The 27,943-nt window shown below is 53.5% G+C and overlaps 2 protein-coding genes and 1 long non-coding RNA gene across 11 annotated transcripts in view; 2 read left to right on the top strand and 1 right to left on the bottom strand.

The window, feature by feature from the left end:
- The first annotated feature begins 534 nt into the window (after positions 1–534).
- LOC132235326 (uncharacterized) lies at positions 535–7,834 on the top strand. Its single transcript, XR_009453002.1, has 3 exons — positions 535–3,793; positions 5,239–5,306; positions 6,570–7,834. It is a non-coding gene; the product is annotated as an uncharacterized LOC132235326 (long non-coding RNA).
- A 112-nt stretch (positions 7,835–7,946) lies between these two features.
- LOC132235325 (neuronal acetylcholine receptor subunit alpha-2-like) lies at positions 7,947–17,429 on the top strand. 3 transcript variants are annotated; one of them, XM_059697524.1, is made up of 6 exons: positions 7,947–9,059; positions 9,834–9,985; positions 10,402–10,446; positions 11,604–11,713; positions 14,760–15,798; positions 16,934–17,429. In XM_059697524.1, exons 1-6 carry the CDS (start codon positions 8,987–8,989, stop codon positions 17,057–17,059), a joined length of 1,545 nt encoding a protein of 514 aa, XP_059553507.1. In that variant the 5' UTR covers positions 7,947–8,986; the 3' UTR covers positions 17,060–17,429. The 3 variants fall into 3 exon arrangements, with proteins under 3 accessions (XP_059553507.1, XP_059553508.1, XP_059553509.1); XM_059697525.1 differs by lacking the exons at positions 7,947–9,059; positions 9,834–9,985; positions 10,402–10,446 and having other exon boundaries at positions 11,601–11,713; positions 14,765–15,798; XM_059697526.1 differs by lacking the exons at positions 7,947–9,059; positions 9,834–9,985; positions 10,402–10,446 and having other exon boundaries at positions 11,607–11,713; positions 14,896–15,798.
- Positions 17,430–19,117: 1,688 nt separating this feature from the next.
- PTK2B (protein tyrosine kinase 2 beta) overlaps positions 19,118–27,943 on the bottom strand; it is a 121,065-nt gene continuing 112,239 nt past the window's right edge. For 5 of the 7 annotated variants that reach the window (XM_059697518.1, XM_059697516.1, XM_059697517.1 and 2 more), the window contains 7 exons: positions 25,261–25,407; positions 25,018–25,053; positions 24,406–24,430; positions 22,999–23,045; positions 22,168–22,305; positions 21,826–21,906; positions 19,118–20,190 (listed from right to left, as the gene is read on the bottom strand). In XM_059697518.1, coding sequence (XP_059553501.1) covers positions 19,975–20,190; positions 21,826–21,906; positions 22,168–22,305; positions 22,999–23,045; positions 24,406–24,430; positions 25,018–25,053; positions 25,261–25,407 — 690 coding nt within the window. In that variant the 3' untranslated portion in view covers positions 19,118–19,974. Of the gene's footprint in view, positions 20,191–21,825; positions 21,907–22,167; positions 22,306–22,998; positions 23,046–23,282; positions 23,917–23,983; positions 24,135–24,405; positions 24,431–25,017; positions 25,054–25,260; positions 25,408–27,943 lie in introns of those variants that run through there. The other 2 variants (XM_059697522.1, XM_059697521.1) reach the window with 2 other exon arrangements.

The raw sequence follows: 27,943 nt of genomic DNA, 5'->3' as shown, positions 1-27,943 counted from the left end.
AGGCAGAAGTTTCTTTTGAGCCCACAGAGCTCAGAACAATCCACACACCACTCAGGCACATCTTGGGGTAACTCATCCTGAACCCCCACAGTGCCCTCCCACTTTGTGTCATATGTATAATGAACTTTATGCCCTATGTCAGGTTTCCTTTTATTTATTTTATCTTAGAGAGAGGAACATTGATTTGTTGTTCTACTTAGTTATGCATTCATTGGTTGCTTCTTGTATACCCTGACCCTGACTGGGAGATCAAATCCACAACCTTGGCTTATGGGGACGGCGCTCTAACCCACTGAGCTACCCAGCCGGGGCTGACCTCGTCTTTTATAGAATAGGTGCTGCTTCTGGAGAATGGATGGAGGGAGAAGCTATAAAGACTACCTCTAACTTAATGATCTTTTACAACAATTAGGGCTGTTTCTGCCTCTATTTCTTTCTTTACTTTGTTAATTGGTGTTATTTCCTGCCCTCCCCATGCCCTTATAGGCAGCAGTGCTTTTGATAAACCTCACAATTTACTCCATAGGAAACACACTTTCAAGGTGACGATGTGCCAGGAGTGGAGCAAGAATGGGCATTGCCAGAGAAGCTAGAACGAAGCGGACGGAGTCACTGATGAGGCTGACGGGTTAGGATGAGACCTTTATTTCTGTGAGGCCCGGTTGCCTTGTGTTGGAGCTCTAACTGCGTTTTCTTAGATCCCGTATTTGCCCGTTTGGCACCCATTACTCACAGAGCCAAGCGAACAGCGAAGGTTGTTTATGTCTCCCCTGTGACGCGGCTTTTATGGGCATACAAAAATTACATTACAAATCCTCCAACCAATCCTGATCAACATCCCCAACCACCTCCTTTGTCTCTCTCATACACACACACACACCAAACCAATATTTGCTCTGCACTAAATCACCCCAGGACCAGGTAACGATCATCTTAATGCGCACAGCTTGCCAACATTATTCAAACTATCCAGTCCTAAGCGGCTTACCCTCTCCGTGTCTCTCCTACAGAAACTCTGATAAACACTCTGAGCCCTGCTCTCTTCTTTGCCCTTTCTGCCCTTGGCTGGCCTGGGGCTTCCCCATGTGAGCCTGGAGAGTGTACCGTGACTCCTGCTTCTAGGGACCGGTGACAATCATTTTTTCATGGCAATCATTCTGCAGTCTGCACGTCTCACCACACTTGATTAGACCAGTTCTGGCCACAGATTTTAGAACAGTAAAGTGTCAGTATTTTTTTCGAAGCGTAATGATGAAAACTTGGGTCTGCCTGGATGTTAGGAACCACAGTGTTAGGTTTGGAGGCGCTTCCCAGCATTTAAATTCTTTAAATATCTTGGGAATGTCCCCACCATGAAGGTTCCACATAGAACAGCGGTTCTCAACCTGTGGGTCGCGATCCCTTTGGGGGTCGAACGACCCTTTCACAGGGGTCGCCTAAGACCATAGGAAAACACATATAATTACATATTGTTTTTGTGATTAATCACTATGCTTTAATTATGTTCAATTTGTAACAATGAAAATACATCCTGCAGATCAGATATTTATATTACAATTCATAACAGTAGCAACATTACAGTTATGAAGTAGCAAGGAAAATAATTTTATGGTTGGGAGTCACCACAACATGAGGAACTGTATTAAAGGGTCACGGCATTAGGAAGGCTGAGAACCACTGACATAGAAGCTCAAAACACCAGATCCTGCTTCCTCTGCCTTCCTTCCATCTAACTCATGGGCACATGACTAACCAGATGTGTCTGTCCTGGCCTTTGCATAGGGAGCTAGTGACACGAGAAAGCAGGGAGGGAGGGGAATTAGCCTGGCAGCAGCGTAGCGGCAGCATCAGGAATGGCTGGTTCCCAGGCACAGCAGCACCAGCAGCACCAGCCACAGTACAGGCTGTGCCTCCGGGTCTGCGGCCGCAGGGCCCCCGGGCAGGTGGCGGTCCTGATCTTGGCTCCAGTCTGGCGGATGCTTCCCTGCTCTCACCTGTGCCCCACGCAGGTTCTCCAGATTTCTAAGTGTTTCTGTGAACTGCCCACCATCCTTGGATAAAGTCATTTGCTGCTTCCAAGTAAATCACTAGGCTTTTAGTGCTTATAATCAGGAACCCTGATTGATACATCCTATGATTATTTTCTTTCTTGCCTCATTTCTGTCTCTTTTCCTTATTTCCTTCCTTCCTTCCTCCTGTCTTCCTGTCTTTCTCTCTGGAGAATGTATGTATTAAATACTTATATAATTTTAAATATATACACACACACACTATATATATGTATATATATATATATGTATATATATTGATATATATATATGTTGATATATATATCAAGATGAAAGTAAATATGGTGAAATACTAACATTTGCTAATTATGGGTAATGGGAATATGGGTATTGTTATCATTTTTTATTTTAAGTACTTAAATTTTCTCAAAAGATAATAGCAATATGCACATGTGTAAATGTATGCAGAGAGGGTGCTATTCCACTGTTCTAAGCCTTTTATTCATACTAACTCCTTGACTCCTCAAACAAACATCCTCCTGTTACATATGAGGGAAATGGGGCACCGACAACTTAAGAGACCTGCCCCAAATCACAAAGCCGGAAACCAATCCCTGGCAGTCATGTCCGAGGCTGCCCTTTGCTTTCACAAAATAAGGGATGAAATAGCAAGTAGCTTAAGGGAGAGGCAGAAGGCAAAGAGTGTTTTCAGGATGGAAGATGAACTTACTCATGGGCTGAGGGGGAGGAGAAGGGGAAGACCTGAGGACACCTGGGGACAGTTAATAGATGGGGCACTGTCGAGGCCGCAGGTGCTAACTGTGCCTGCAGGGGAGGAGGAGCAGACCCCCGGTTTGATGCCAGAAGGAAGGATGCCAGAGGCCTGTTGGCGGTTGGGAGGAGGATGACCTTGCTTCTCTGAGAAATGGAAGGCAAGGTCACCCGCCAGGAGGCTGAGAGGTGGCAGGCCAACCGGGTGGTAGCAGGAGAGACCTGGTGTTCCCACAGGAGGCTGGCTGGGGGAGACAGGGCTCCAGGGGAGAAGGGCAAGGAGAGAACTGTAGGCTGGCTGTCCAGCGACTCCATCCTTTTTCACTCAAAACCACACTGCTCTGTGGACCCACAGACCCAGGACTGAGCAGATTCCCCACCTGAGGGTGGGTCAGGGCCCAGGCAGGGATCCAGGGACACGGGGTCCTTCGGAGCAAAGAGCAAAGCATCCTAGTAACTGGACAAGAGAAAGCAAATCTGTTGTCTGTCCCCACTGGACACAGACTGAATAGTCACAGGCTCCGCCTCCTCCCCTCCAGAGAGGGTGTGTGTGTGTGTGTGTGTGTGTGTGTGTGTGTGTGTGTGTGTGAGAGAGAGAGAGAGAGAGAGAGAGAGAGAGAGAGAGAGAGAGGATGAGAGCGAGAGTGTGTGTGCTTGCCAAGCCAGCAGTCCCTCCTGTGGACGGGTTTGCCTTTTACCTACAGAAGCCTTTGTGTGGAGCTCTCCACGCCCTCTCAGTAGCACCTGCCTGAGGCTTCCCTGGCTGCTGGGGCTGGGAGCCCCGGGCAGACCGACCTGTCTGCAGAACTTGTCCGGCCCTCCCCGGGAGGCCAGCCGGACTCTCAGAGTCAGGTCTTCCTCGTCAGCCTCTGAGTGACCACGAAATGAAGGCACCCAGCTCTGCTCTGCACCTGCCTCTCTGCTTTGGGGGACTTTTGTCAGCTGACCAGGATCTCCAAGCCAGGCTGGTTCTCCGCATTCTTTGAATGGCCGGTCTTCTTCTGTGGCCACAGGTAAGAAAGGTGCCCCCACGGCTTGTGTTGGGAACACTGTGGGTGTGGGGACCTTGCGGGGGTGAGGGCAAAGGGATATTACCAGATTGACAGCTTCTGGGTACTTAGGAGGGGGTATGTCAGAATGCTGGAAGTGACCTGCTCCTAGGAAAATTGTAGTCTTCTGGTTGTCCCCGCCGGGGCTGTTCAGAGCGTAGTGACAGTCAACCCCTCCCACTGGGAAGGGGAGCTAGCTTCAGGAGTTATAGCTTTACTATATACTACATTCAGTCTGCCTCGATGTCATTATTACTCCTATTCCTTCTTTTGTTGTGTATTGATTCATTCAGTAACTACTCCATGTCCTTTCATAATGAGTAACAGACATCAATGGTATTCACTGCCTTGGAAGGTAGCAAGTTCTTCATTGCTGGAGTTTTCTGAGGCTAGAATTTGGAAAGCATTTCGAGGTCAGCTGGTGTGGTGATCCAGATGACCTCTAAGATTCACTCAACCTTGAGATGTTAAGCTTCTGCGATTGCTCAGTTCTTGAGCAGAGCCGTTATACAAACTACCAGTATGCCCCACCCCCACCCCCACCCCCAGGAGCCTTTGGTTGAAATTATTTGGAAACAAAAACAGTATCATTTCCTTTAATCAAGGGGCTTTGGGGGGGGGGGTATTGCTGGTTGCAGGGAATTGAGACTCCCATGCTGGGGTGGGTGGGGTGCTAATGGCAGGGAGGGGCTGATGGGCTCTGAGCAGGCTTTCTGGGGAAGTTGGTGCTTGTGAAAAGAATGGGACGTGGCCTGGTGGGTGAGAGGTTGTAAACCAGATGCTGTAGGAAGACAGACAAAGAAGTAAGCCCAAGGAACCTTGACTTCAGTGGGTCCAGGATTCAAGGGGTGGGAGAGAGAGGCTGGGCTGAGTTGGGGTGGTTGTGAGGGTGGCCTGGACACCCTCATCCATCAGCAGCAATACCAGCTCAGTGGGCATGTTAGTGCCTGAGCCCTTTATGCAATGTTTTTGTGTTGATTTCTCTGTGCACTCCATTCACCCAGACCCACTTTACAAACAGGGACATCACCCCACAGCCACCTCTCCCATAAGCCTGCCAATCCCACCACTTCCAGGATCAAAGGGTCTAGGGCTCTTTCTCTTTTAATATCGTTCTAATAGGAGGTAGAAGGTCACTCTAATTACAGTCAATTGCCTGGAACAATTTCTCCTTTGGTTTCCAGTGACAAATTAATGAAATTATCATAGTGTGCTAATTACAAGGGATGCAAATTTGAGGCATCTTGCAGGGATAGGTCTTCTAGAGTCTATTGAATCTCATTTGCACATTCTTCCAGAGGGTCCTGGGTACCTCTCTTTGGATCTTGATATGATGCAATTTTAGCATGCCTGGATTTCTATTTTTCCTTCCTACTCTCACTAATGGGGGGGGGCATTGTTTTATTTAGTGCATTTGATTGGAAGGAGGAGTGAGTGAAGTTGCACATAGAAGGACCTCCTACAACCTTGGATTTAGGTGAGTCTGGCTTTGGAGTCGGGTACCTTTCCCTTCTCACCACCTGCCTACTGCAGACTTCTGTTCTGATAGTGGCTTAGCAGTGACAGTCCTAGTGCTAGAACTGCAGAGAACGTGCAAGTACTGGCCCAGGTGCTCACAAAATTGCCCTCGTGGATGGTGCCACTGGGTAGTGCTTTACTGCATTATAGTTTAGAAGCAAATCAGTCAATACTTCTGAACATCAGTATTTTTAAAATTTATATAAAAGGGATAATAATATATCTTCCCCATGACCGCCTCGGGGTGATGCGAGGCCTAAGAAAGGGCACGAAAGTGCCTGGCACACCTTAAAGTTGCACAAACGCAGAGTTCTTAGGAAGGTCTTCTAGGAGTTGCCAGCCAAGGGGACCCTAGAGTCTTCTCTCCTTGTGCTCGCCCAGCCCTGTTTTCTTACAGCTAACTGAAAACAAAGCAGGGACTCTGTGCATGTGTGACTGTGGCGCTGAATGACTGAATTTTAAAACTCCTCTTTATTTTAACAGCAAACAGAACTTCTAGATGGTGGCGCTAGTAGAGGTCAGGCGGCCAGGCGGTCACTGATGGCCCCAGGTAAGTTGGGAGGGGATGGGATACAGCCTCTGGGGCAGAGGGTGCTGGAGAGAAAGGGAACCGGAAAGGGAGCTCTGTGGTTGTCAGGTTCGAACTGAGTGAGGAGAGCAGAGGAAAAACTCCCCTTGCTCTGAAGTTTTCCCTGGGTGTTGATGAGATTTAGTCTTTGGTGGCGACACCAGAAACTTTTTTAAATCTCTTTTTATTTTATTATTGATTTCAGAGAAGAAGAGAGAGGGAGAGGGAGATAGAAACACCAATGATGAGAGAGAATCATTGATCGGCTGCCTCCTGCACTCCCCACACTGGGGATTGAGCTGCAACCTGGGCATGTGCCCTGACCGGGAATTGAACTGTGACCTCCTGGTTGATAGGTCAATGCTCAACCACAGAACCATGCTGGCTGGGCTGACACCAGAATCTTTAAATTCAACTCAACTCACTCAACTCAAGCATCTCTCAGATGCTTACACAGAGTCAGAATCAGACTCAGGGAAGAACTTCCCAATAGGAAGAGCGGTAAAAAGCCAGGAAGGAAGGCCTCCGGGAACTTGGGCCTCTCAGCATGGCTGTGAAACCAGTGGGACTAACTGAACAAAGTCATGCCTCAAAGCAGGTGTGGATGAGCAGATGAGGTTCTAGAATTTTCCTTCTTTCTACTCTTCTCTGCAGTGTTCTCATCAGGACCACCCACGCTCAGCTCTCTGTCCCCAATGCCTGGAACATTGTTGGCCCCATAACAGTTGCAGGAGAGGAAAGATGAATGATTAAATGAAAGAATGAGTCATTGGATTATCGGAACAAGTGTTCCATGGTCTTGTTCTCTAAACTAAGGCCTAAGTCTTGGTCTCCTTCAGACTCTTCAGTCTTTATCCAGCTGGCACACATGGTCAACAGACGGTGCCATGGGGTTTTTTGTGCCCTGATAACCATGGAGCACTGGGTCCCTGACCCAACCCTCTGCAGCTGCCAGGAGCTTTGTGGGCACGATCCCATCTGCTCGCTGCCCCATCTGGAGAGGTGGTCAGGGCAGAGAGTGTGCCATCTTTCTCTTCTAGATAAGACAAAATGCCAGCGGGTCGAACGCCCTGCACAAGGCTGCTCAGCAGGTGGTGGGGCCAAGACTCAAAGGCACACTTACAAACTCCTCTCCTGCAGGGAGGACGGGAGGGTGGGGTGACAGGTTGAGGAGAAATGAAGCACCAGTGATGGAACCCTACTCCAAGAGTTGGGACTGAATGGCCTGGGGGCATGAGGATGAGCCAGATGGAACGGGTTTTATGACTCCATTAATAATAATTCTGATCGCCACCTGAACTCGGTGGTGACACCATTAAAGGACCTCCAGCCGTATCCTTTTTGTTTTTCTTTTTAAATTGCAGTAAAATATAGATAATATAAAATTTACCATTAGTGACATTTGGTACATTCACAATGTTGTACAAGTTGTCACCCCTATCTAGTTCCAGAACATTCTCATCATCCTAAAAGGAAACCCTGGTGCCTACTATTTGTATTGAGAGTCAGATAATATACTGAGGACCTGGCCAGAGCCTAACACATCGATACGAACAAGATATGCCTGAATGTAAGACAACCCCAGTCTCCCAATGAGGAAAGTTTTGTTTTTTTTAAACACCAACTTGAATATGTAAACTTTTTAGGGTAATATTCATATATTTTCCAGTGACACATGTTTCCATTCACACGCTATATAAAATAATACATTCACTTAAAAACACCGCTTTCCCCCAACTCTCCACATTCGCTCACATCTTTGACGTCAGTGTCCTCCTTATGACCAGAAGCACTTTTTGAACCAGCTGCCTGCAACCTGGTTTATAGTATCGTCTCCACAGTGCAAACAGAGTTGGCTATTTCTTATCATTCCAGAAGATGTTTAAGCATTTTTTAAATAACAGCTTCTTTGAGATAAAACTCACATACCATAAAATTCTTATGTTTAAAATGTGCAGTTTGGTGAATTTTAGTATATTCACAGAGTTGTGCAATCATCATCTCTATGTAATTGCAGAACATTTTCATCTCCCCCCAAAAACCTGCACCATTTGCAATCACTCTCTTTTCTCCCTTTCCCCCCAAACCTGGAAATCACTAATCTGCTTTCTGTCCCCATAGATTTATTATTCTGGATATTTTATATACATGTATCATATAATATATAGTTTTTGGGGTCTGGTGTCAATCACTTTGCATAATGTTTTCAAGGTTCATTCATGCTGTAGCATGTGTCAGCAACTCATCCTTTTATGACTGCATAGTATTCCATCTGGTGGAGGTACCATGTTTTGTTGATCTAGCCCTCAGCTGATTGGCATTTGGATACTTCCACCATTTGGCTAGCATAAATGGCACCGAAATTCTTCTTTTGGCCTCCCTTTTCAGTATGTTTATCTTCATTTTATTTTATTTTTTAAATATATTTTTATTGATTTCAGAAAAGAAGGGAGAGGGAGAGAGAGATAGAAACATCAGTGATAAGAGAGAATCATTGATTGGCTGCCTCCTGCACAGCCCCCATTGGGGATTGAGCCTGCAACCCTGGGCATGTGCTCTGACTGGGAATGGAAACTTGACTCCTGGTTCAAGGTCGACACTCAACCATGAGGTACACTGCCTGGGCTGTTTATCCTCACTTTACACATGCAACACTGGGACCAGAAAAAGAGGGACTTGGGTGTCATCTTGTGGCCTCCTCTGTCCAGCGAGTTCAGGCTTATCTTAGGGCAGAATAGCTGGTTGGCCCTGAGAATGTGAAAGATGCTGGTCCTCAAACCAAGGAGAGCCCAAGAGCCCTCCCCTCCTGGGAGGCCTGGTCCCCACCTTTCACATCTGTGTGGAGTGAGGAGCAAAGGCACATCTGTATCGAGGATGCATGTCTCTAAGACCCTCTCTGGTGCTTGCTCAGGTTTGGTGGTGAGAGAGAGCTGCGTGGAATCCAGCGGGCGCTCCGCCAGGTCAGCAACTTGAAGCCCTGCTGGGGAAGCATTCGAGGTTCAAGTCACCGCAAAGCCCTGGCCTGCCCTCCTCCTGAGGCCCAGGGGCAGCCGGACCTCTCCTCTGAAGCCATGGGCCCCTCCCATCCTGCACGCCCACCCCTGGCCAAGCTTGGCCTGTGGTGGCTCCTTCTGACCCCAGCGGGTGAGTAAGTGTCATCACTCGGACATCATGTCACACCCACAAGCTCACAGGCTGTGGAGGAAACTCCTGGGTGGGCTCATGGCAAGTCTGCAGGGGACTTCAAGTAGCTCGGTCCACAGTGAGGGGCAGGGCGCGCACAGGTCAGACACTGGCAGCTGCGGCACCCGGAACCTCCCCGGCTCCAGTGTCCCTCATCTGTACGTGCCAATCGCGCTGTGAGCCTCCCAGGTCGACTGTAAGGATCCTGTGAAAGGAGAGGTTGTGACTAGCACCTGGAACACAGTCATGCTCAATGCATGGCGACTGCTGCTATTGATCACTTCTCTGGGTTTTAGCCTCCACGTGCTCAGGCAGCAGAGCCCTAAGAGGTGAAGCTGTTTGCAGAACAGACACGGAGAGTCCCATCAGACAAGTTTGGGACACTTTTCCCCAGCTCCTCAGTTCTGGGCTGAATCTCATCTGTAGGTCTGACTTCTTCCTCACTCCTCTGCCTTGACACCCCTCCTCAACACTCATTTCCATGCCTTCGTAGAGAACAAAGAGCAACTGACATTTCTTGAGTTCCAACCATGTGCTGGCTGTTAAGTTGGCACACACATGACCCTATTTAATCCTCAATAGTGTTGTGAGATAGGTTCTGGAGAGCCTCCCCACTTTACAGATGAGGAAACTGAGGCTCAGTGAGGCTGAGTGGCTCTGATTTGATGGGAGAGGGAGTTGGGCACCCCCCAGCATGGACTCCTGGAGACCCCACTCTTCCTTCCTGTCCCACAGTGTCGGCGCCGCGAGCCCCCCACACCCAAGCCGAGGATCGCCTCTTCAAACACCTCTTCAGGGCTTACAACCGCTGGGCACGGCCAGTGCCCCACACCTCGGACGTGGTCATCGTGCGTTTCGGGCTGTCCATAGCCCAGCTCATCGATGTGGTATGCCTGTCCCACCGCCCTTTGAGCCCTAGGGATCAGCCCCCAGAGCACAGGCCCCTTTGCTGGGGTCCTCCCTCCCTCCTCAGCTCCAGCGCCTGTCCCTCTGCACCCCCAGCCCACCTCATCAGAGCTCCCCTTCCTCCCAGCCCTGGGGCCCCTCCTGGGAGGACACTGAGTTCGCAGTGGGTCTCTAGATGCTCTGCTCATTCCGCTGGACACAAGCCCAGAGGACCCAAGGGGCCTGTGTGGTCCTCAGTGTCGGGAGGGGTGTTGGCCGGGCGGGGCTTGCTGTGGCATGTAAGCCGGCCTTCTGGAGAGGGAGGGGCTGGAGCCAGCCGCCCCAGGCCCCCCTGTCCTCTGGGGCTGGTTCTGCCGCTCTAACTCTCTTCCCCTCTCTCCCGCTGCCTCCCAGCCAGGATGAGAAGAACCAGATGATGACCACCAACGTCTGGCTCAAGCAGGTGAGGGCCCCTCCGGGGAGGCAGGAGCAGGGGCCACGCTGTCCCTCTGCCGCCAGCTCCCTCTCCTCCCGGGCCCCTCCCAGGGTCATGCATTTGTGTACACGTTACACAACTGTTCCTGGAGGGGAACCGCCATCACGCAGGGGCCCTTTTCAACTCGGCACTGTTTCAGTGCGAATGCACGAAAGCAAAAGGGCCCATGGACCGGGAGGCAGGGTGCACGCCCGGTGCTGCCGGCAAAGCTGCCTTTCTCGGTGGTAGCGGTTATTATTTTAATTATGATTAAGCCCCCGTGAGGCGAAGGCAGGCCTGCGTGTCCATGCCAGTCATTCTCTCTTGGGAGTGGTTGTTCCTTTTAGGTCCAGAAGGGTCACGGGAAACCCTCCCGGAAGTAGGACCCTACCACTTGGGAGTTTTATCCTTGCTGGGATATTCGTGTTTGAGCATCTACCAGGGGCCGGGTGTTAGCAATGCAGGTGTTGTCCTTGGCCTCCTGGAGCGTCCAGGGGCATTACATCAATAAACACGCACAGCCGCCTGTCATTGGCATGTGTGACAGGGACATAGAGGAGACTTCAGAGAGTGAATGATACTCACCTGGTTTGGGGGAGAAAACAGAATCACCTGGACCGGCTGGTGTAAGCCCTGCTGGGACTCCTAGGGGGCGCTCTGGCGCACATTTGAACTCCCCTTTCTCAGCTGTATATTCTGGCAGGCTTTTACCTCTCTGCTCCTCGGTTGCCTTTTCTGTGAAATGGAGAAACACTCCCACCTTTTGGCATTCCCTGCCCGGGTGCAAAAAACTGTAAGTTGTGATGCATTAACAAATGTTACTGCAAATGAGTGAGGTCCTCCCCGCCCACTCCGCTAAGTGGTCCGCTAGGGCTAGCAGAAGGAAGACGCCCAGAAGCGGGACTAGGGTGCCTTATGTGCCAGGGACTCTGGCCATGAGAGCGGGGGCAAAGCGAGAGATTGGCCAAGTCCGACCAGGCTCCTGACGCCCAGCCCCGAGCCCTGCCTGCTCCGTGGGGCTGGGTGACGAGCTCTGGTCAGAGCTCCTGAATCCGGCTGCTGGGGCGTCCCCGGGCTGCCCCGTGTTTGCCCCGAGACCGCCTCCCCGGCAGCACCAGGCGCCTGACTCCCCTCCCCACGCACAGGAGTGGAGCGACCACAAGCTGCGCTGGAACCCGGCCGAGTTCGGCAACATCACATCCCTCCGCGTCCCTTCGGAGATGATCTGGATCCCGGACATTGTCCTCTACAACAAGTAGGACGCCGCCGGGGTCTTGGGGGGGGGGGGGGGGGGCCGGGGGAGGCCCCCCGGGAGGAGTTTCTGGGTTGGACTTGGGCAGCGCGCCCCCTTGTGTCTCACCTCTATGTCTTTCTCTGAAGTCCTGCTCTGCTATTCCTACCTCCTACTCCCACCTTTTCTCTGGATGCCTTTCTTTCTTTCATTTTGTTCTCTTCCCCACACACCCGAATTTACTGAGCACCTGTTGTGTATCAGTGCTTGGTGCTGTGCGAGTGGGATACAGGTTTCCCAACACTATTATTGAAAAGCGTGGCTGGTGCGGGCTGGGAAAACAATGCCCAAGGCTGGAATTTTGCAGGAGGGCAGTGTTGCTAGAGCAGGGAAGCAGCGACTGGGGCAGCACCCTGGAAGGCAGCAAGCCCACTTGGCATGGGTATTTTTAAAAATCGTATCACTTATGTAGTTGCCTTGTGTTCAAGACCAAAAAGGACCAGTCTTTGAGCGTAATGACTAGAAGCCAATAAAAGGCAGGATGGGCTCTAGAGAGCCAGGCAACAGGGGAGGGGAAGGAGAAATGGTGTTTGGTCGCAGGCAGTTCTTCATTTAGAAGTCTAGCGTTTAAAGTTAAAAGGTATTTGGCATTATGTTCATCTGAAATGTTGTCTAGAGTGGGGCTCTAAGGAAATCCTGGGGATATGAGTAGACATGAAAAAATGGCCCTGTGGTCAAATAATCCTGGATAACACCGTAACCATTGACCCTCCCCGTCCTCTGGGAAACACAGCAGCCTTTCAGTGTTAGAAGTTGTGCAGCCAGGAAGCCAATTCAGCCCAGCATCTCCCGATTCATTTGACCCAAGTTTGGAAAAGCCGTTTTTTAAAACAATAGGACAAAGGGAAAAGATAGACTTTTGGAGTTTGGGTGCCTCGGTCTGGGTCAGAGGGGAGCCACAAGGGTTCCCTCTCAGTGGAGCCATTTCTGTAAACTGTCAGCAAGGGTTACTGGGAGGTCAACCCCGCAGGTGCCAGGGCCTGCTGCTGCCACCGGAATCACGGGCACCTCACCCCATTTCTCTGTGTCCTGAAGCCAAGATCCACCTACTTTCAGCTTCTTGTGCTTCTGGCACGAGTCAGAGCAAAGTCCTTCGCATCCCAGATGCCCTGGAGTTGTAGGATGGCCAGCCAGGCTTTGGCCAGTGTTACTTGAATGTAACAGGTAATTCTTACGACAGGACAAAACCGCAAACCAAGTTCTTATATTTGAAGAAGGGTGCCCTCCGCCCAAACACCCTGTTCCAGGTTTAAGGAAGATCAAAGACAGCGCACTCTCCTTCCTCAAAGCAGGGCGCATGTGGCCACCTAGTGGTGGTTATGTGTGATGACACAATGCCTTTAAACAATTTTTTTTTAACTTTTGCCCAATCTGGGATTCTCTTTCAAAGTTTCCAGCGTTTTCTTTAAAAATATGTTTTTACTGATTTCAGACAGGAAGAGAAAGAGAGATAGAAATATCAATGATGAGAGAGAATAATTGATCAGCTGTCTCCTGCATGCCCCACACTATTGGCTCAAGCCTGCAACCCCAGTATGTGCCCTGACAGGGAATGGAACTGTGACCTCCTGGTTCATAGGCAACATTCAGCCACTGAGCCATGCCACTGGCTGGGCCAGCGTTTTCTTTAAAAGGTTCCCATTTTCTAATCTCTAGCTTGGAATGATTCCATGGGAAACAAGTCTCTTCCTGCATGTTCTGGTTCTCCTGCCTTTAGGATTGACCTTGAGAATTATTAAAGACTAAAGGCCCAGTGCACAAAATTCATGCATTGGTAGGGTCCCCAGAGGCTGCTGGCTGCCAGCAGGGCACTCCCGCCCTTCTACCTGCTCCCTGGTCGAACTCCTGGTGGAGGGAATAATTTGCATACTACGCTTTTATTATGGAGGACTAGGGAGCAGAACACTGTGTCACCTCCTAGAGGGAATCAGGGGTTCAGGCACCCAATTCCAGTGTGCCCAGAACCCCTGTGTGTCCTTAGATGCCTAGCTCCATGACGCAGCAGGCCCTGCCCCTCTAATCCAGGCACACCCCGTGAATTTTGTGCTTCCCCTCCTGTTCCTTGTTCTGGAGGATGCTCTGCTGGGACCTTCTCCACCTCATCTCCCCACCAAGTCCTATCATCAGTGGCAATTTTCATGGGGAGCCTGCTCGCTCCAGCCAGAAGTGCTCGCTCCAGCCAGAAGCGAGTCCCCCCCACAGTTCTTGAGGAGCGCTCAGACAGCCCTCAGAGCGCTGCTGCCAGACTGCCTCCCTTGGGTGGTGGGTGTTTGGGGCTGTGTCCTATTTCCTCCTGCTTCCTTCAGGGCAGGCTGAGTCTCACACTGTGTCACCTAGTGGATGAAGCTGGCTCAGAAATGCACAGTAAATGGATAGCATCAAGGCATTTCCTTCCTTTACTAGCAAAGATGCTGGGTCTCTTCTCAGCAAGGTACTAAGGATCCCAGGTGGACAAGACGTGACCCCAGTGGAGGGCCTTACCATTTGCTGGGGGGAGAAAATGCACTCATAAATAATCACTTTAAACTAGTAAATAAATACAAACAGAAAAATCAAGCTACACTACCCCATAAACACATAATATATATATGATCTATAGGGCAGTAAATATATATATATTAGAGGCCCGATGCACAAAATTCATGCAAGAGTAGGCCCTCGCAGCCCCTCACAGCCCCGGCTTCGTCTGGACAGTCATTCTGCTGTGCAGTCTAATTAGCATACTAGCTCTTTATTAAATAGGCTATAACATCAGAATGTTAATAGTGGCTGTTTTTGACATTCTTGGAATTTTATAGTCTTCAATATTTCTGCTTCGTAATGTAAAAAAAATGGTGCTTGAAAAGACAACCGCAGTAGCTATAAATGGCCGTGTGCTTGGGGAGTCTCACACACTGGCTTAAACCCAGTAGCTTGGTCAAGTCTGGCGTTGTGGTCGGGGTCCCCCGGCTGCCTCCCGGTTTGGGCAGGTGGGGGGTGCCAGGCCCTCCAGCTCCTCTCCTGTCCTCAGTGCAGACGGGGAGTTCGCGGTGAACCACATGACCAAGGCCCACCTCTTCTCCACGGGCACCGTGCACTGGGCGCCCCCCGCCATCTACAAGAGCTCCTGCAGCATTGACGTCACCTCCTTCCCCTTCGACCAGCAGAGCTGCAAGATGAAGTTCGGCTCCTGGTCGTACGACAAGGCCAAGATCGACCTGCAGCCGATGGAGCAGACGGTGGACCTGAAGGACTACTGGGAGAGTGGCGAGTGGGCCATCGTCAACGCCACGGGCACCTACAACACCAAGAAGTACGACTGCTGCGCCGAGATCTACCCCGACGTCACCTACTGCTTTGTCATCCGGCGCCTGCCCCTCTTCTACACCGTCAACCTCATCATCCCCTGCCTGCTCATCTCCTTCCTGACCGTGCTGGTCTTCTACCTGCCCTCCGACTGCGGGGAGAAGATCACCCTGTGCATTTCCGTGCTGCTCTCGCTCACTGTCTTCCTCCTGCTCATCACCGAGATCATCCCCTCCACCTCCCTGGTCATCCCGCTCATCGGCGAGTACCTGCTCTTCACCATGATCTTCGTCACCCTGTCCATCGCCGTCACGGTCTTCGTCCTCAATGTCCACCACCGCTCCCCCCGCACCCACAATATGCCCCACTGGGTGCGGGGGCCCTTCCTCAGCCGTGTGTCCCGGTGGCTGCTGATGAAACGGCCTCTGCCACCCTCGGAGCTCCATGGTCCCCCAGATCTGAAGCTCGACCCCCCCTGTTACTGGCTGGAGACCAATGTGGATGCGCAGGAGAGGGAGGAGGAGGAGGAGGAGGAGGAAGAGGAAGAGGAGGAGGAGGAGGAGGAGGAGGAGGACAGATGGGTGCCATCCCCCTCCGCGGGCGTCCTCTACAGCCATGGTGGTCTGCACCGAAGGCTCTCCGGTCCCGAGGCAAAGGCCCCATTGCAGAAGGGCGGGCTCCTGCTGTCACTTCGCATGCAGAAGGCACTGGAAGGCGTGCACTATATTGCTGAGCACCTGCGGTCTGAGGACGCTGACTCTTCGGTGAGTTGGGGCTGGGCCCCTCCCCCGGGTGGTGCTATCAGCCTAGAAGGGCATCACCTTACCCCAGGGTGTTGGGTGGGCCAAACCAGCCTCCTTCATGAGAGGACCCATCTCCCTCAGTCATGGCCTCGGGAGTAGAAATAAATAGTGATGGAGAATGTCTAGTTGGCAGCTCTTAAGACGTGAGTTGGCAGGTGGCAGACTAAGCCTGACTGGGAGACAGCAAGATGGAGGGGAGGGATCGCAGGTGCAGAGCTTCTCACGCCACTCCGCCATTTCTCACCATTACCCCGTGGGGGTGGGGGTGGGGGTAGGGGGTGGGCAGAGGGAGTACCATCCAGAGAGACCATACATCAGGCTGCTGCCTTCCTCCTTTGTCCCGATGTCTCCCTCCTCCTGGGCATTTTGTGAGCTTCACTGTTGACCAGGTGGGCTCCCCCCCGCCCCCCAGCCCGGGCCTCTGCCATGTCCGTCATTATCGGTGAGCCGGCCACTGCCCAGGATCACACAACTCTTCTTAACCCAGGGAAGGGTGAAAGGCCGGGAGGCTATCACTGGGTGGCCTTGTGGAGTCGATAAGAAACATTCATCATGATCTAATCTGGGAGCAGCTAGGAGTTCAGACCCACTCACCTGCTCTGTGAGCCCAAATTCCACAAACCCCCCCACTCCGCCACCCTCACCTCCAACTCCCCCAACCTTCCCTGGGCGGCACCTCCCCTCCCCCTCTCCACCTCCTGGAGTGGGTGGGTGAGTGGGGGCCGCGGGAGCAAAGTGGGGCAGCGAGTCTTCCCCATTTGTAAGTACCAGGTGGTGTGTTTAAACCACTGTCAGCCCCTGGGTGGGCCCCGAACCTGCTTGTCCCCTCCAGCCTCTCTCACCTGGGCCTTGGGAGCCTCGGGAGAGCTCTGGGCTATGTCAAGGGCAGGACAGGGCGGGAATCACTTAGGGAAATATTGCTTGAGTCTTGAGACAACCCTACTCCACACTCGCCCCCATTTTAGCTTCTCAAGGTCTCAGTGAGGGCCCCCTGGCCCAGGTGCCGTTTTTACAGGGACTGGGCCTGAGAGAGACCCACCCCTTTCCAAGGCTGGGGCCTGTCACTGAGTGCGCCCCCCCCTCCCCCCCCCCGCAGGTGAAGGAAGACTGGAAGTACGTGGCCATGGTCATTGACAGGGTCTTCCTCTGGCTGTTCGTCATCGTCTGCATCCTGGGGACCGTGGGGCTCTTTCTCCCCCCACTCCTGGCTGGAATGATCTGACTGCACATCCCTGGCTTTCGCCCGAAGGTGGCCCCGCTGCCCGTGTTTGCTGCTGCCTCTAGAGTCCGCCTTTGGGGTCCACGCCCCGTGACTGCCGGTGCCTCTCCATGGCGTCCCGACGCTGGCCCCGCCATCGAAGACTTCCTGGCCCCACTCACCCGGCAGACACACTCTGTGCTGAGAAGCTCCTGGGCCCAGAGCCCTGTGGGGATGGGAGGAGCAGGAATGGAGGCAGCTGCTCTGCAGAGGGCGATGCCGAGGTGCTGACCATGTGAAGCTCAGGAGAGTCCCCTGAAGCAGCGCTACAGGCACTGAGTGTCAAGAGGGCCGAGCAGGGGGAGCCCATGGCAGGGGTGGGGGTGGGGCCAGGCGAAGAGGAACAGAACACAGTCCTCAGTCATTGGGGAGAGGGGAGAAGGCGCCACCAGTGCCACAGGGGCTGTGAGCAGCGTTTTGGATTCTAGAATGAGCCTGAAGTGTCGGGGCAGCCGGGCTGGGGTTGGTTCCAGTGTGGGGAGAGTGGCTGGTGGTTGGGAAGGTGGGTTGGGGTGTCTGAACCGGTTAGAGAAAGGGGTTCAGAGTCTGAGACCACAGACCTGACAGCAGAGAGGCGAAGGCTTTCCGGAAGGGGAGGAGGGGAGGCAGGGCAGGGGAGTGGAAATGCAGGGCGACCCTCGGCAGAGGGAGGAGGGTGCATGGTTGGATGCCGGTACTGGACCAGCCCACCCAGCTCCAGTGAGCCCTGGGACATGCCCTGGCCTTTAGCCTTCCCCTCCACCCCATCCCCCCAAACTGGCTCAGCACCAGCTGCCCCAGGAGGTTGAGAGTCCCTGTCTACAGGGGCACCGTCTGCCTTTCAACTCGAGTGGACAAACCACAAGGCCATCTAGAGCCACTTTCCAGCCACATCAAGCCTACAGCTTGCTCCCTCCCTCCCTCCACAGGGCAGGCGGTGGTTGGTCTGGGTCGGCACTGAGAAGGGGCTGAGGGGAGTGAGTGGGTTACTTCGAACCCGAGACTGCTGTATAAATGCAAACACGCAGGACCAGGACCCCTTCCCTGCCCACCATGCCCTCCCCGTCCTTCCCAAAGCCCCACAGCGTGTCTGACTGGCTCTGAGCTGCCCTGTGCTGTCTGTTCTTGAACTTGGAATCCAGCAGTCCATGGCCCTGGCTGCGGTGGTCAGGCCCCAGCCCTGCCCCATCCAGACCCACTTCCCCAGCAGCCAAAAGATGTGGGCACTGGGTTCTTGGGTCGGTGTGGGGACCCCAGGCAGAGAGCTGGGCAGACACTGAGTGTCAGGAGGGCCGAGTGTCAGGAACTGAGTGTCAGGAGGCATCATTGGGCAGAGGGGAGGCGCACGGGGGGCACACGTGTTCTGTTCCTCTTTGCCTGGCCCCACCCCCACCCCTGCCTTCGGCCTTTGGGGTCCTCTCCTTCCAAAGTCCCCCTTCGCCTCCCCCTGACAGACCACGTGGAAACCCAAGACACCTCAGGCCTAGCCTCTGCCCCTCAGTTCTCACCCAAGACCCCCACTCGGTGGCCCATTCTGATTTCTGACCCCACCCCCGCTTCAATGCACCTCCCCTCCCTCCTGGCTCTCCCAGCCTGGATCTCCTGGTGCCGTGATGTTCCCATACGTTAGTCTGTCTCCCATCCATCTTGCATGTGAATAAAGTGATCAAATAAAATGGAAGGCGCTGTTCATCGAGCTGTGGGACCCTGTGTCAGCATCCCCAGGACCCCCAGAACCTCCCCAGAGCCCTGGTTGTGGGGATGCCCGCTGTGAGAGTGCCATTCCTCACGTGCCTGTGTGGGGGCTGCCCTGGGTCCCCCCTGGGAAATGTCCCTTTGGTCAGGTGCAGGGGCACAGGGGCTGGGGCTCATGTCTGACCCCCCTGCCTGGGTGTCACCGGGCACCCCTTGGTTGAGCCCAGGCATCAGCCCTTGATCTCTGCCCAGCTGAGCACAATCCCTGTCTTCGAGGGAGGGCTGTGGTTGAGGTCTGTGTTTCCCCACTGAGAGCAGGTCAAACCAACAAAGCAATCAAACCACAAAGCAAATAGTACAATTTAATTCATCCACAAGGCAAATAGAAAGAACGTAAAGGGTGTTCTGCACAAACACGAGGGAGGAGGAGGGAGGAAGCTGGTGAGGAAGAGGAAAGAGGGAGGAATAAGAAAAGAGGAAGGAAGGAGGAGGAGGCAAAATAAGGAAAGAAAGAGAAAAGTGGGCGCGAGGCAGAGAGTGGATTGTGGTCCAAGTCCTGTTTGGCCCCCACTCCCCTTCTCCTCGACACTTGGCGTGTGGCCACACAGCGACCTGTGCCCGGCCTCCCACTAGCTTGTTGCTGGACTGTGTCCCAGGCCCCCTCCAGGGTGCATGGCTGTCCGTCCAGACCAGACTCACATTAAATAAATTCCAATATACACTGTACAAGAAAGCCAGGTCCATCCCTCATCTCACCGACCATCCACTCCGCCAAAGAAAGCCCCTCTGGGGCCCCTCTGCATCCGGGGACTTCCGTGGGCAGAAGAGGAAGAAGGAATAGCTTGGTTCCCACAGGGCCTGCTATGTCCATGCATACAGCCATCCTGGCCACTAGGGGCATCAGCGGGACCCCCAGCAGGCCAGGCAGGTAGGAGAAGGGAGTGGCCAGTGGCAGCTGTGCTCCCTCTGAGCCCTGGTGGTCACCCCTGGCTTCTACAGCCCTGAGTCCCCTCTGTCCAGCTGCAGCCTGAGCAGCACAGTCTGGGTGTCGGGTGGGGAGAGGGGGTCGTGCAAAGTGGCAAGGGAAGGACTCCTCTCGGCCTTCCCCCTGAGAAGACCCACGTGGCCGAAGGCAGGGCAGGGCTGGGGGCAAGGGAGGTACACGACAGGCGAGGCGAAGACGCAGGCGGATGGCCCACCCTCCATCACTCTGCAGGCGGGTGAGCCAGGTTGGCCAGAATCTTGGCCTGGTCCACGGCATCGAGCAGGTTCTTGGCGTCCACGGCCAGGGTGTGGGAGGCCGTGAGCATCTGCCGCTTGCACTCCTCGCTCAGGGAGGTCACGGCGTTTTGCTGGGCCAGTCGCATCTTATTGATGAGCTCCGCCAGGTCCTTGTTGAGCAGTTTCTGGGTCCCTTCGATCTGTGGGAGGGGTGCACAGGAGAGGCTGGGAGCCTAAGCCATGCACGTGTGCACCTGGGTGTTGGCGGAAGCAGTCAGAAGTTCTCTGGGGGACGAGTCACACCCAGGCCGGGGCGAGCAAGGCCCTGTACGGCCGGAGCCCAGTCACCAAGGACTGACATTGTAGACACCCTAGACCCCAGCCCACCCCATGCCAGCCCCGTCTGATCCAACCCCACAGGCCCTCCTCTTATCACAGCATCCTCTTGTGCTGGCCCAACGTTCGAGCCGATGGTTGAGGTCAAGTGCTTTCATCCATTTGTGAGCTGCCTGTCATCAATTCCAGAGCCCTGGGCCTGTGGATGGAGCTGTAGCGTTTGTTTACGGACATGTGCCCGGTGCTTAGCACAGTTCTGAGCACAAGCTCAGCACTCAAGTGTTTATCAGGTGAGATGAGTGACTGGGTCATCGTGCTCAGGGCAAGGCTCTCTCCTGTCAGACCGCACAGCCCGGCCTGCTCCTCTGTGGGCTGCTGCTGCCACCCAGAGGGAGGCTGGGAACCCCCTCCCCACAGTGCTGTCTTGAGCAGCACAGACTGGGTGCTCCGGTGGTCACCTGTGCCACGTCACTGTCCACAGGGAGATGCCACATCAAACCCAGCCCGGCAGGGGCGTGGGCTTCCTCAGGGTCTACATCTGGGTTCCAGGCAGACAATGCCAGAGCACTGACTGCGCTTCCTATGGCTGCGGTGATGGAGTACCGCCACCTGGTGCCTTAAAGCCACACAGGCTAGACTATCCTCCACCGTTCCGGAGGGCGGGAGTCTGGACCAGGTCCTGTGGGGCTAAAGCCGAGGTGGCCGGGCCGCGGGCCACGCTCCTGCAGGCTCCGGGGAGACGCTGCCCCTGCCTGTCCCGCTTGGCCTGTGCCTCCTTCCAGCCAAATTTGAAATCACTTCCACCTCTGCGTCTGTCGTCACCCCTCCTTCCCTGACTCTCACAAGAACTCTGCGCCCGCCTCCCTCATAAACGGACCCTGTGACTACGTTGTAATCAGTGCAATCTCCCCACCTCAAGGTCCTTAACTTATCCCATCTGCGAAGTCCCCTTTGCCATGGAGGGTAACCGAGTCCCGGGTTCTGGGGACTAGGACAGGGAGCGGTTTGAGGAGCCATTATTCTGCCCACACAGGCCCCATCTCCATGCAGAGCACCAAGCCTCCTATGTCAGTTTTCGGCGATTGTTTCTCACTTAAATAGAGAAAATTAGATTCAATGGCCAACAAAAGCACCCTTCACTGCTATTTCCATAACACACTCACCCTCACTCTAGTAGGGAGGGGACTAGATCAAGGACGGCAGGAGGGGCAAAAGGGAAGGTGTGTCCCCCTTCGTGTCCTCACACTTTAAGATGTCACTGCAGCTACCTGAGACCTAAACTGGGAAACCGGCCCTAGGAAGCCGGCCAGGGCTCCAGGTGCCCACTCAGCGCCCCCATGGAACAGGCTCAGACACGCTGTGCAGGGCCCCGGCTGCAGGCTCGGCAGGCAGAAGTGAGGCTGCCCAGGTGGCCTTGTGCGCCCCCCGGTGTGAACCACAGCTGGGGCAGGGGGAGGCGAAGGGGAGCCGGAGGCACTGTCCGAGACAAGGACACTCACCTCCGTCCGTGACGACGCCGGCAAGGAAGGCAGGATACTGTCCACGCTCCCGATCAGCTTCCGCAGGGTCAGGCCCACGTTCTGGGGGAGAAAGGGCAGGGCGGCTGTCCCCTTCTGTTTGTTGAGAAGGCCATGCTTCCCTTGGGAGCGCACTCCTGATCGGCAGCTGCCTTCTCAGGCTTCCTGGGACTAAGGGGGCTCTGGCCACCTTGAGCTAATGGGGTTCTTCCCGGGTAAAGACACCTGCCGGGCAGACCAGGGAGCTCCGCCCTCGCCCCTCCCCCCAGGCCTGGGATGAGCAGCCTCCACCGTCCTGGTCCCGGTTCTGCCCCTGGCGCTCACCTTCACCACCATCACGTAGGCCTCGGGGGGCAGCTGGCAGAGTTTATTCTTGAGGTCCAGCACAGCCTGCACCAGATCCATGACATTGTCGTACACCATGTCGTCAGTCCGATCCAGGTTGGCTGTGGGCTGGATGGACTGGTGGGGGGGTCTCAAGTCAGGGGGACGCTACTGTTCTTTCCTGGGCGGGCACTCGAGGTGCCGGCTCAGCCACCCGCCCAGTTTGAGAAGACTCTTCCCCAAAATAGCAGTGCCCTGTCCTGGGGGTGCACCCCTCCCTTCTGCTTCCAGGCAGTGGTTCTCACATTAGACTCGGCCAGGAGCCTTACAGAATCCTGGTGGCCAGCTCCACACCAGGCCAACTGAGCATCACCTGGCATGGAGGCCGGTGTGGGGAGGGGGGAGGAGGTGTTAGGTGGGTTCAAAAGCCCCTCCGTGATTCTAATGGACAGACACGGCTGAGAACCACTGCTCCCGAGTGAGGAAAGGCAGCGCCCAGCCCAGGCTGCTGCCAGAACAATGCGGGTGCTGAACGCCAAGGGGGCGTGGGCCAGGGAGGAGGGGACCCCACCTCCTGCTCCCAGGGCAGGACCCATGAGCTGTCCTTCAGGCTGGGGAGGAGACACGGGAGACAGGAGAGGGGCCTTCCCCTTGCTTTTTCACGGATTGGCTGTGTGGCCTCAGGCAAGGCGCTTCCCCTCCCTGGGCCTCAGCTCTATCAGGGGGACACTGGACTAGAGTGTTTCCGGGGCCTCTGAAATCTTTGCCATCTTAGGTCTTGGGGAGCCTTGATTCAAAGTCATTACCAGCTGTGACAGAGCCAACACATACCTGTGCACCCAGCCTCGGCGGCTTCTGTGGGGGGCCCGTGAACTCCGCTGCAAAAGGAGGGAGAGTTCTCAGCACCCTGGCCCTTCCCTTTGTACCTGCGGAGAGCCAAGCCATTCCCCCTCCTCTACCCCAGAGGATCTGGAGAAATGAACCTCTAGTTCCAGAGGATGGCCCTCCTGGAGTCCGGGACACGTACAGTTGTCACTTACAGAGAGGAAAAGCCAGGTCGCAGCAGAGACGGGGTGACTGTGAGGGTGTGCCAGTCCCTGCGAGCCTGGGCGGCGGCCCTGAGAACAGCACACCCTCTGGCCTCAACAATCACGAGGACCAAGCTTCGCTCCGTGAAGGCAGCAGGTGACTGCGGAGTCCCCCCCTGGTGCTGCAGCAGCTAACGGGGTAGGTGTGTGCGAATTCCCCGGTGCTCCGCTTTGAGCATTTGTGGAGTCAGGGAAGTGAAACAGCAGAAGAGCCACACTCTTCATGCCCCGTGATGAGAAGCAGAGACACCGAGCCCTGCGGAGCTGCTGGGAGAGCCAGCCGCGGAGCAGAAGTCACGAGACCTGGCTGTGTGACCCGGGGCGGCTCACTTACTCTCTCTGGGCCTTAATTTTCATCTGTCAAATAAGGGGGTTGCTCAGAAGGGTTCTTGGAGCCAGCCTGCCCAGACCCACATCTGAGCTGTGCTAATCAGCAGGTGTGTGAGTTTGGGTAAGCTCCTTAACCTGCCTGTGCCTTGGTTTCGTGGCCTTTGTACAAATGGGCGTAATAATAACTTGTCTTTTCTCAGCGTTGCAGTGAGAGGAAACAAGTTGACATTTGTCAGCGACTCAGGTCTGTGTTTGGATGGTGTAGTTCTCTGTGACTGTTGCCATCGTCGTAACTGTCACTGTCGTCCTCACCACCATCAGCCCCACCCGTCTAAGATGATGAAGATGAGCCTGTCCTGCTGCTGGCTACTCCCCCCGCCCCCACTTCAGCAGAGCCCGGCCACCCTCGTCCTCCCTTTCTTCCCGCAGGCCCAGGGAAGACAGCATCATCGGAGAGAGGCCAGTGGAACTACCTTATTTTCCTAATGAGGAGCCTCCTACAGAATGACTGAGGGGCAGGAAGAGAGAACCATCACCTCCTCCAAATAACTGTGAGGAGATGAACTGGAAAGAGGACGAAGGACCCCGGGTCAGAGAGAGACCCCCTGGGCAGGGGGACAAGGGTGACAGACGGAATGGGAGGTTGGATATCAACTCTAAGACCCAACCTCTCTGACACTCTGCGTAAAAGCAAGGCAGACATTTCTTAAAACTGCAAGTACACTCCGCTGCTCTCTACGGGGGCAACGATCAAGGACGGTGGCTCAACACGAGATGTTGTGTGGAAACTCCCACCAAGAGGAAGGGCAGCAATACTCACTGTAGCCGGCCTCCTTCTCTGGGGTCTGGAAGGAAGGAGAGCGAACACATCACTCACATGGCTCTGGGGACCACCCACTTCCCGCCTTGACCTGTTCCCCGCCCCCCCTCCGCTGTATTTAGAGCAACGGTTCTCAACCTGTGGGTCGTGAACAATGAAAATACATCCTGCATATCAGATATTTACATTACGAATCATAACAGTAGCAACATTACAGTTATGAAGTAGCCACGAAAATAATTTTATGGTTGCGGGTCAGCACAACATGAGGAACTGTATGAAAGGGTCGCGGCGTTAGGAAGGTTGAGAACCGCTGATTTCGAGGTTTAGAGATCATAGCCATGGGCGGGGCAGGCTCCGGGGAGCTCCTGACCAAAAGTGACCTGGAGGTGTGTCCCTCCTTCCTAAGAGGCTGGGGGGACTGTGGATGTAGATCCAGTGAGAGTTCAGGAAGGGGTCTCGTGGAGGTCAGAGGAGGGAGAAGAGACTCGCTCCCAAGGCGAGAGGCAGAAGGGAAGCGAAGAGCGGGCCCCGGGCCTGGAGCTGGGGCCCTGCTGCCAAGAGCACCTCCCAGGCCTTCACTCTAAGCAGAGGCCTCTCCCGGTGACTTACCAATGGGGACTTGTCGTTCATGTGCACCATGGGGTCCTGCAGAGGAGGAAACCAAAGCAAAGCACTTAGAATTCCAGAGCTAGAAACCCCGGGGGTGCAGGGGGGCACTCACTCGGGTCAGCTGGGGCGGCAGAGGAGGCACCAAAGGACATGATGGTGTGGACACCTCTCCCATGCAAGCGCTGTTACCACGCTGTCTTCAACACCCCGGCCTCCCCACGGCCTGGCCCGGCGGCTGCTCACCAAGGACTTCTCCTCCCGCCGCAGCCACTGGTAATCTTCCACCATCTGCTTCTGCTGCTTGTCCAGGATCTGCCGCATCTTGGCCCGCTCAGCCTCCCACAGCTGCTGGGCCTCTTCTCGGCTGCTGGGGCGGATGAAGTCCTCCTCCTGGAGGACAGCGCGGGAGAGGAGAGGACACAATGAGCCCAGTACCCAGACCCAGAGGAGGGACAGTCCTCTGATGAACCTTGTGCAGCCACAGGCCCGGCCTCACCACTGCTCTTCTTGCTGTAAGGTTGCTTTTAAATTCACAGCCATACAGGCAGGCAGTTATTATCGGGTCACAGTCAGCCCCAGGCACATACATGCCTGTGTTGCAATGGAACGCCAAACCCGGAACACGCATTAACATGCATCGTATTCAAATGATTACATGATCTGTGAAGGCAATTTTATTTTCGAATTACTGCCCTCGTGTTATTCTTCTCAGCTGGTATTTTTCAGGGTCGCTGTCATTTAGTAAATTTAGAAGTGAAAGCCAGCCCCCTGGAAAGCCCTGGGCACTTCTCTCCACCCACGCACCCCTGAGGCAGGTCTGGAAGCTCCCAGGAGCCCTGGGCTGCCTTTAGCCCCACCGTGGGGGGGGGGGGGAGGGGGGCTGAGGGAAGGGGCTCCTGACCAGGCACCCACTGATGGAGTCTTTTTGTAAAAACATACTTTTTATCAAGATAATAGTTTGGGTTGTTTAACCAAAGGTTAAAGGAATGCATAAGCTAAGAGATAACGTGAAGAACAAAATTTAAAGAAACATAAATGTCGAGATATGCAATACATACCTCCTAGCTCTATTAATCCAACCCTTGTTTTAACTCATTTGGGAGACTTTGGACCTGTTCATAGTTTTACCTATTTTCCCAAAAAGAAGGTGTTGCCTGTTTTCTTTTTACTTGCTTTACTCTCAGTCTTCCACAGGGTTCATTTATATAATTGTCTGCCCAGTCCCTTCAAAGTATTTCGGTGTTACTTATTTTCCGCTGCACGCCTTGCACCTGGACTCCTGAGTGCTATTGCATCAAGCCCAGGATGGCTTTGCCAGGGGCAGGACCTCCCTACGACATCCAGGCCAGCAGGCCCCTCAGCTCCTTTCCTTTGAAGGGTCCAGTTTACATACAAGTCACTTGCATAAAATGCTAAAAATCGTTCTCTATCTACTTTAGCAAGCCATAATCTCTGCCAAATCTCTAGAAATATTTTCCTCACTGAACTCTCTAAAACACACTTGAATATAATAAGACAGTTAGTTATATTGGAACGTTTTTCCTAGTGCTCCTTCAGCTCCAATTACTGCTCTCAATTTCTAACAATATTTCTTCCCACAACTTTGATTTCTTGGTAAAATATTCTCTGTTCATTTTTCTATTCAACAACTATTTATCAAGAAACTTCTATGTGGCGGGCATAGGGATGGGTGCTGGGAGGGCAGCAATGGTGTCATGCTAAGTAACAATAGCTAGGCCATTTTTCCCAACTTCAGCACTATTGACATTGGGGCCAGATAGTTCTTCACTAGGGGAGGACTTCCGGTACGTTGCAGGATGCCTGGCCACCACTCCGCCCTAGAGCACCTCCCCCAGGGATCACCAAATGTGGCAAAATCAGCCTCAGTTGAGAGCTACTGGGTTAGACTTTAGGAAAACAAATTTCAGAACACAGGAGCATTTTATAATCATAGAATTAATAAACATAAATAAGATTTATTTCTCAGAGGACACTGCTCCAAAGGAGAGAATTTTAAGGTTATAAATATTCCCAGTTAAATGTTAACACTTGCAAACACGATGTACACTTACCCAGGCTACTGACAAAGAGCGACAAGCAAGGAGACAAGTGTCAAACATTTGGATATAGTTAGGAACCCCCAGGTATCAGAAAAATGTGAGGACTGCGGATCGAATTTGTCCCTAGAGATAATACTGGTAGGAGGAGTTAGCAGAGTCAAGTAAACACCCTGTAATCTGTAAGAAAGTGCCTACCACTCTAATGTCTCACATGCCGCAGGCCTGATTGGTGTCTTACAAAACATTTTAAGGCACATTCCAAGATTTGTCCCTATGTCTTCCCATTTCATAATCCAATTCAAGGAGAAAATAAGATATTTTTAAAAAATTGAATCTCTTTAGGGCTTACTTGTCTGAAATGTACTTCAGAGATTCTTTTCAGGCACTAAATACATACATTGTTGGTCACTCTTAAAAGGAATCAGGTCCTTGTGGTGTTTTAAAATGTCTCCACAGGCTGTAAACATTCCAGAATTTGGCCACCCCCACCCTTATTTCTACCCCTACATGTATTCTTCCTCCAGTCTCGCCAAACAGCTCCTGCACTTCCCCTATGGTTTCCCATCTCTCAGTCTTGGCTCCTACTGATCCCTCTGCCTCTCTCATGTCCCCTCATCCCACTTTCTTCCTGTCCAAATCTTACCCACCCTTCCAACCCAGCAACACAAAGAAGCTTCACAGAGCAGTTCTCCTCTCTGAACTCTCACTGCACCTTTTGCGGTGTCTCTCTGTGCCACTCACAGCTCTCTGGCTGGCAGTACAGGCAGGTGCGCACCTGGCCTGTTTCTTCAGGCCAACTGTCAGCTCACTGAAGGCAGAACCGCCTGGATCTCCCTTCAGCACCTAAGGCAGCTCCCTGCAAAGCA

This window comes from Myotis daubentonii, chromosome 5, assembly GCF_963259705.1.
Source record: "Myotis daubentonii chromosome 5, mMyoDau2.1, whole genome shotgun sequence".
NCBI classification, from domain to species: domain Eukaryota; kingdom Metazoa; phylum Chordata; class Mammalia; order Chiroptera; family Vespertilionidae; genus Myotis; species Myotis daubentonii.
This window is presented reverse-complemented; position numbering and strand designations above follow the sequence as displayed.